Source organism: Solea solea, chromosome 18 (assembly GCF_958295425.1).
Source record: "Solea solea chromosome 18, fSolSol10.1, whole genome shotgun sequence".
NCBI classification, from domain to species: domain Eukaryota; kingdom Metazoa; phylum Chordata; class Actinopteri; order Pleuronectiformes; family Soleidae; genus Solea; species Solea solea.
In genome coordinates this window covers 9,823,167-9,832,053 of record NC_081151.1, presented here as the reverse complement: position 1 = coordinate 9,832,053, position 8,887 = coordinate 9,823,167, and the positions used below count along the sequence as shown (strand labels likewise).

Below are 8,887 nucleotides of genomic sequence, written 5' to 3'. Positions count from 1 at the left end.
GGTGATTTCATATTGCACACACGAGTGCCTCGAGTGTGTCACTCTATCTATAATGAGTGTGAGTCGTCTAATATGAGAAATGTGCATATGTCAGTTACAGTGAGTCACATTCACTTGTCCCCCCCCACACACACTTGTAGCGTCAAGACAAAATGACATAAATTTCCCAAGTGAAAAGTCATGCGATGACTAAAGGATTTAAGACATTTATGTGAAAAGCATCCAACAATGGACGCTGACGACTGGAAGAAACTCCAACAAACTGCTGCTTTTTCTTTTATTTTTATGTTGTTTCTTTAATAGAAGTACAACACATTTCTAACCATTAGGCCGCTGTTTTGGGAGAAATGCTGCCACCCTATGGAAGCAGACCGCTGCTGCAAGGCAATGAAAAACAACAGGTTCAATTCTAACACAATTTTATTCAACTCCTATGATTTTCATTTCTCATCCTGTGTTTTTACATAACACAGCACTTAACTAATGTATTAGACCAACTGAAAACATCAATATTTTACTTTTTAAAAACTAAAAATGTTCTTGTTATTTATTTAACAATTGAGCTTTTATAACCAAATTTGAGCCGACTCACTGGGCTTCTTCTCTGAGAAGTCCCAAATTAATCGTGATTAATCGTTAATCGTAAGTGCGACATTCAACCACTAAAACTAATTTTTCTGTCCAGGAATACAAGTTAATAACTATAACTTAACATCTTAATCACGAATTAATAATGTGCTTAACTATTTTTTCTGTTTTTTCAACTGAAAAATTCATGTACATATATGCATATATATACACATACATATATATATTCATATGTACTATTTTTTTTACTTGACTGCTGTTTCACAAATTTCCCTGGGGCATAGTGACGGATTGATAATTTGACTAAACGACAACAAAGTGATCCCTCTCTCTCTTTTTTCTTTTTAATGTCACACTTCCCCTGTTCCGCCTCCAATGGGACATGAGACACCAGTACCTCTGAGAGCACAAAGGCCATGAGGTACTTTCTTCAGGTACTGCTGATGGTAGTCCTCGGCGTAGTAAAACTGCTGCCCCTCCAGGATCTCTGTGGTGATGGCGCCGTAACCGTTGTCGTCCAACTCCTATATGGATAAAGACACACACACACACACACACACACACACACACACACACACGTTGTTCGACATTCATGACTTGAGGGGACATTGCATTGACTTACATTCATTTCTTGGAGACTTACTCTAACCTTAACCACAATTACTACTGGCCTAATCCTAATCCTAACCCTAACCCTAACCCTAACCTCAACCTAACCATGAAACATATCTTCACCTTAAAATGTAGTAATTTACGTTATGGGGACTTGCTTTTTGTCCCCACAAGGAGGACAAGTCCCCATAATGTGACTGTGTAAACAGGTTTTGGTCCCCACAACATTAGTAATACCTGGTACACACACACACACACACACACACACACACACACACACACACACACACCATTAATGACGGCTCTATTCAGTGCATTCAGGACCCGTTTTGACAGAAACACATGGAACCCCACCGTTATTCACTTGATTTTGCACCTGTGCTTTCCTACTTCAAATGAAAAAGGCCCGACATCAATCACGTGTCACTCAATTCAAATTCTGCCACCTGTTTCCATCGCTGAAGTCCCGAAAGTTTCGGCTCCCTTTGAACAGACCGCCGCGAACCTGCCTTTCAAACTACTGCTCTACTCCGTGGTGCGTTGGGTGTGAACTCTCAATACCTCTGACTCATACAGTAAAGAGTCTGTACCGCTCGAATAAGAAACAGAGGAAAGAAACAGTCTTTGTAGTCTTTGGCATCAGAGAGTCGACTGCTCTCTTTGAGAACTTTGAGACTTTTCTAAACGCCTCACAGATAAATCAAAGATGTACCTGCTGTGCCGAGCAGCCTCCTCTATCTAACAACACCGGTTTGGGCTGGGTCGGTGCTCTTGAGAGTTGACAGTCGTCGCTCTGAGGACCCGTCTGTGTGCAACAAGTAGCGTGCAACTTGGAAGTGTGTGCAGTTATGATGAGCTCTGCACCGTGGGGGTGTTGAGTCAACCTAGACTCAGCGTGGTCTTATCAGCGCTCTGCATACGTCCTGACTCAGCCAGGATATTGACATAGATGCAAAAATACAAGTTAAGGTTTCCAGGTTGATGCTCTATTGAGGCAATAGTGGGACGTATTAAAATAAATTCATTGGCTCACAGTCGTGAAGCAGCAGAGATTATTAGTAACTTAATAGGATGACACAATAATGTGTTCACAGGTTGTTTTGCTGCCACCAAATGGCCATCGAAGACAATGACAGGATGAGGAAACGACAACACTGCGTGACGTGATGAAACATGAACTGCATCACCACTTCACCCTGCTCAGTTGTGTTCATCGGTCTCGTCTCATGCGGTGCAAACAACCGTCGGGAATAAAATTCAATGTAGTGAATCCTTAATTTATTGGCCTGAAAGTAGTACCAAACATTTTAGTGTCCTTATTAATGTATAGTTCTCATTTATTTACATTAGTTTCACCCCTTTTCTGTTCTATCTTCAGTTTATTTAGGAAAAGAAGCTGTACTATGCCAGAGAGGAGATAATCTATCCAGTCCATGTGTGGCTAAAGACACTTTTTCTGAAGGGACGGAAGTGTCGGAATAAATTACTCCTGCTGGAATCTGCCAGATCAGCTGGAACTGATACAATAACTCTAAAAAAAAAACCCAAAAAACGTCATGTGTCGTCATGTAAGAGGAGGGAACGTCAGTGAAGGGCAAAAGGGTAATGTGTCACTTTGCCCACATGGAGGCAGTGTGGTACTGGCTGTGTGTGTGTGTTGTGTGTTGTGTGTGTTGTGTGTGTTTGCTGGAGGTGATGCAGTGGAGTCAGTAAATCAAAGCTCCGCGCCCCCACAGAGAGGCTGAGGCAGCAGCTGACCTCTAAGTCCTCAGTGGCTGCCGTTACAATGTGAGGACCACAAACTACACGCACGCCGCCATGCCATCTACATGCAGCGGCGGCGGGCGTCACAGGCAACGGACATCGTTACATTAGAAATGCACATTAGAGACGCACCGGGGGCTGTCACACGAGCCCATTCCCTAAGAGCGTTGCCGTTGCATGACCATGGAGATTTGTGCACCGTGGCCTAATTAGTCAGTCACCACCAGCAAAGCATTGTGGCGGTGAACCCCTCCAGGGCAAAGGATGCTTCACGTGAGCGGAACACACCGTCCGAGAGAAGGTCTGCTTATATTCGAGGCTGGAATCTAGTTCAGCCCCGCACCACTCCCTCTCACTCTCACTCTCCATCCAGCCCTTCCACAGCAGTCACAACATGGCGGCCATTTTAGATCCATAAATCAGAATGCATGGCGTCACGCCACTGTGTATAACCTTACGTGGCTTTGCTTTCACTCTCTCTCTCTCTGTGTGTGTGTGTGTGTCTCTCTATCTCACTGCAGCAGAGTGGAGGGAAGAAATGTGGAGGATAAAAAATGGCAAACATGAAGGGAAGACATTGTATGTGTGTGTGGGAGAATACTGGAATAAACACAGGAAATGTTGTGTGTGTGTGTGTGTCCTTCACTCAGTTGTAGTGTCACAAAAAGCAACAGAACCTGTGACTAATCACCACCTAATACGGGTCCTTTTAAGGCCTTTAGGTCCAAGACGATGGTGATTGTGGTTATGATTCGGCATAATGCTCGGGTTCATCTTAAGGAAATGAATATACTGTGCGTCAATGCAGTGTCCTCCTATGTGTGTGTGTGTGTCCAGGGCTGAGCTCACTCAGCCCACTCAGCCCTTCCTTTCTTCACGCCTGTCGGAAAGACTCCCCTGTCAAAGACATGGCTGAACGAGTGCATCTCTCCCTCTCTCTCTCTCCTCCTTTCTTCTCCTACATCTTCCCCCATTGCTAAATTCTCTCTCTCATTATCTCCCTCTCTCCCTTCTCCCTCTCTCCCCCCCCCCCCCCCCCCCCATGTGAACACAGAACCATCTCTTCGTGCGACCAAGTCGTCCCTGCCATCCAGCCAAGCGAGAGAGAGAGAGAGAGAGCCACCCTTGCCACGGCCATCACCGGGACAGTCGGCTCCGGGACACAAATAGGACGTGACACCCCCCCGAGAGAGGGCGGAGGTGGCAGAGGAGGAAGAGGAGAGAGTGTAGACTCTTCTCCTCTTCCTTAACCCACTGTCCTGTGACTCTCTCGTTCTCCCTCAGTGGGCCTATGGCTGCAGAGTGGTGGGGAAGGGACAGAGCCTCTGTGACACGGATGACTCATGGTAAAAACGCACCGCTGATACCGCACTGTTGACCAATATTTTACTGTTTCTTTCGCGTCTTCATCACAGATTCAAAGTCAAATATTAACTGACAGGGCTATAATTTCACACATGACGCACGTGCAATAATTCAGCAGCGGTGGAACAGATACTGGTGTTGGATTATTAGAATTTTGGGGACAGGTAATTGCAAAATTCTCAGCCCCATCCTAAATCCTGTGCAGTAAAATGAACGATCTGCAAGAAGGTTTGTACACTTAATCAAATTCAAGCACCTTTCCAGCACCGTACAGTGTGTGGTACATTTATGTGAATGACCAAAAATCAGGTTTTTATCATAGTTGTGATCGCACACAACAGTGAGTTTCAGGTTCTCATCGACACTCTTCAACATATCTTCCTCCTTCAGCTCCTAAGCAAACTCTTCAGCCAATTAGCGGTTTGTTGTGAAAGAAACACGGTCCCTGTTTCGAGTGTTTTTCAAGCACTCCATCCAAACATTCAAGCCCTTTTCAAACACCGACAACACCACATTAAAATTCAAGCATTTTCAAGGATTTCAAGGACTCTGAATACGACAAAAAAAAAAAAAAAGCACAATACGTATAAGTGCAAAAATCCCGTTTGTCTAGTTAAATAAATTGTTTATTTATGTATTTATGACAAAAACTTGATCTGGGTTTTTTTTTTTTCCCCCCTACTGCAGCTGCACACGAGAACAAAAATGTGCACGGAAAGCTCTTCAACATCTCCAAAATGTAAATACACTTGAAGTCTGCAGACAACAATAGTAAAATGCCGGTAATAGACATAGAGGTTCTAGTCGGACAGGATACTTATCAACGAGTCAGCTGCACCATGCATGTCCTCAATGACCTCCGGGAGAGAGGGAGAGAGAGAGAGAGTGACACAGAGAGAGGTCAAAGGAGGAAGACAGATAAAGAGATGGTGCAGAAACATGCAAGAAGCGAGTGATGAAAAAACAAACAAATAAAAGACACTAAGAGTCAAACGTTATGTCTCTTGTTTGAGTTTGGTTCCCTAAAAAAGCTCCACATGTCAACGCACTGCTACTGTGTGTGTGTGTGTGGAAGCTGGAGGACGTGGTTCCTTCCGTGCGTCTGTCTGTGCACAGAGGATGAGGACTTTTTTTTTCTTTCCTCTATTCATTCTCTTTTCATTTCTCTCTCTCTCAACGCGGGTCGGGCATCCATTTTAGCGGGGCTCTAATCTTCAGCGAGCGCGCCTACATTTTGTGAGCGAGGAAAGCCAACGCTCCTACATTTTGAGAGGGAGGAAAAGATGCAAGCGCTCCAGTCTTTGAGCGAGGAGGAGCGCGCCCCTACGTTTTGTATTTTTATTTTTTCTTCCCTTACCCCCCCCCCCCAAGGTAGATGACACGTAGCTCAACATCAATAGACGGCGAACACCGCAGCTGAATCTTCTACGTTTTCATGAACATGATTTTTAAAAAAGAAAAAAAGTTATTTACGAGCATCAAAGCAACACTGTTATTACCTTTTATCCTACTTTTACGAGGGATCTGGGCCAGATGCCCGATTGTTATCGATACTTTCAGATTTCACATTTTCCTGAATAAAGCACAGACGGAATCCAAAATGTGAAAGATTAATAGATTAAAGGGGCGGACGACTTATGAAGACTTTCCAAAAAGGACGACTTCAAGCTTGATTATGAAACCTCCTGATGTTGTGCCCCCCCCTTTTTTTTTTTAAAAACCCAGAGGCTTCTCCTCAATACTTCTAGCCCCAAACAATCCCCAGGATTTTTTTTTTCTTTGCATCATCCAAAACCCTGCATTTCCCCTCTTTCCCCCCCTTTTCAAGCTCATTACGTGAGGATGCCTTATCAGAGGGCACACTCACCCCTCCGAGGCCCAACACACATGCATGTACACACACAGACACACTATTCAAGCTGGCTTGATAAAACCTATTGTTCCATACATGCACACACACACACTCAGAACCCCTGTTCTCCCAATTTTTTTCCTCTAAACCCTAACCCATCTCTGACCCACCCCCACCCTGCACTCTCCTCCTAATCAACTCTTCCCATCCCTTCTCTTTTACCCCCCCCCCCACATGCAGCTCTGGGGAGACACATTTTAGTGCAGAAAAGGGAGCGATGGAGGGAAAGGGAAAGAGAGAGTGAGAGATGGGGCAGACAGAGGGAGAGATGCACTCCTCCTCTCTGCTCTGCTGCCACAGAGGCTTGGCTACAGAAGCCTTTGATGTTCTGCAAATTTCAAATTTCATTATGGAGAACTCCCTTCTCCTCAACCCTCTCCCCCTCTCTGCTCTCGCGCTTAAACAAGCTTTTCTGCCTCGCTCCCTATCCCCACCGCCCCCCCCCCCCCCCACCTCCAAACTCCCCCACCTCCAGTGCTGAAGTTAAGAAACTGAAAGCCCTAAAGAAGAAACTCTAAGTATGGGTTAATTATTCATTGGGCTGTGCCTGCATGTGCCAAATGTATGTCTCAGTGTGTGTGTGTGTGTGTAATGGATTGGCAGCGACATGGAATGAGGGATTTTGTGATGACTGATGATCTTTGGTCACCTTAGATCGCCTCCACTCACTCAAGCAAACGTGAACACACTTGTAAAAGATGAGAAACACACACACACACACATCCAGCCTCATGGGCACAGACAGACACACGGATCAAACCCTTTCTTAGAACCAATGCCATTTTCACACCAGGCTTCTTCTTCTTCTTTTTTTTTCTTTTTCCTTCTAGACTCAGCATCAATGCGGCGAGGCAGCCATTTCAGGGCAGAGAGCTGCCATTTTGGTTCAGAGCGTGTCAGCTGCTTTGAGAAGACATGTGTCCCGGCGGCCCCCGGACGAAACTGAGGTGCCACTAAAAAAGTGGCTGACAGATCGGCAGCGTCAGCAGCGTTGGTTGGGAGAGAAGGAGGAGAATAGCGTCGAGTACTGGTTCTCGTCTGGATGTGGAGAAATGTGCGCCTTTTTTTTTTTTTACTTCCTTTCTGTGCTCTGATATTAACCCTGGATTATTTGCATATTTATAGAGTAGTGATTTCTTGTCATGTATAATTATTTTTGACAATAATTTAATGTATTTTCTTTGAATGAACTGTCTGTGTTTGTAACTCACAGTAAATATGAATGCATCGCAGTGTCAGTGTTTCTGTCAGAGAGATTGAGATTTCGTCAAGTGTAGAGGAAATATATACATTTGAAGAACAACTGCTGTGTTGAGTGTCAAAGAGTAAGTCAAGAAAATAAAAAAAAAGTTTCTCTTCTTTCTCTTCTCCGTCTTTGAATTGCTTAACATTAGTTTAACTGCCATCTTTGCGTTCCTCTCGCTCGTCTCACACACCTTTGTGTAGCAGAACCGCTCCACTTTCTACTGCTAATTCAATGCATTTGGTGTGTGTGTGTGTGTGTGTGTGTTTACTATACGTTGATAACCTGTCAGTCATGGCTCTCTGATCTGATTGCCTCCTCCCCCCACCTTACCGGTCCCAGCTGCCACTCCTCTCTCACCTCTGACCCCAGCCCAAGGCCAAGGTTGGGAGGTTGCTGTCATGGCAACACCGCGGCCCTATGGCCTGTAACTGCTGACCCCCAGTGTCCTAAGTAACCATGGCGATCATAATTTGCTCCCCTCTGCACCCTGCCAGCCTGTCCATGAATACCATTTAGAGAGGAGAGCGACGGACAATTCCAACTGATGGAGGGATCGACGATGGATGGACGGACAGATGGATGGAGAGAACAAAGGAGCGACGCGTGTGCCATTGAGAGAATAAAGATTTAGAAATGAGTTTCGATGACCTGCCGACCCTGTTCCTCTCTTTCTGTTTAAGCGAATGGACAATGATGAAATGAAGATGGAAATAAACAGCATAGAGATGGATTTGCTTAACTGAAAAATTATCCAACTTGCAGAGGTTACCACTCCAGAGACCTTCACTTGTCATTCAAATCCCAACCCCAGCTCAGCCTCGACCTTAGCCGTTATACAGGACAACAACATTTCATTATGCCTATTTTTCTTTGGTTTGCTGATGCTATAAAACTACATTAAAACACATAAACACCAAAACTTAATTCTTTAAAAAAGGGAGCGTTGTATCAAAATAACAAATGACAAAAATCACATTTTTAAAGACTTTTTAAACGCATGCTGCTGACTTTACACGTGCTGTGGTAACTCGGCGTTAGAGTAAATGGCATAATAAAACCCTGTGATGTGCGCTGTGTGTGTGTGTGTGTGTGTGTGTGTGTGTGTGTGCAGTGGGTATTATACCTGCTGGAAGGCCACTTTGCTCTTCAATGCGAGCTCCCGGTGAGCAGGGTTAGACGTGTAAACGGCCGAGCGGTACTGAGTGCCGTGGTCGTTCAGTTGCCTCATGCCTGCGTGAAAAAAAACACACATACACATACACAAAAGGAAAATAAGGCACCCGCAGAGATCAGCACAATAAGTGCAAAGAAACAATTTTGACAGATAACCTCATCATTCAGCACATTAAAGTGACAAAGCTAAATGAATTCAAAGATGGCGGCAGTGTTGGGTTGTGATT

The 8,887-nt window shown here is 44.7% G+C and overlaps 1 protein-coding gene across 3 annotated transcripts in view; it reads right to left on the bottom strand.

Moving 5' to 3' along the window:
• Nucleotides 1–263: 263 nt before the first annotated feature.
• msrab (methionine sulfoxide reductase Ab) overlaps nt 264–8,887 on the bottom strand; it is a 45,638-nt gene continuing 37,014 nt past the window's right edge. For 2 of the 3 annotated variants that reach the window (XM_058614488.1, XM_058614486.1), the window contains exons 5-7: nt 8,611–8,717; nt 986–1,112; nt 264–377 (exon numbers count right to left, since the gene is read on the bottom strand). In XM_058614488.1, the coding sequence (XP_058470471.1) occupies nt 319–377; nt 986–1,112; nt 8,611–8,717 (293 nt within the window). In that variant the 3' untranslated portion in view covers nt 264–318. Of the gene's footprint in view, nt 378–642; nt 1,113–8,610; nt 8,718–8,887 lie in introns of those variants that run through there. The other variant, XM_058614487.1, reaches the window with a different exon arrangement.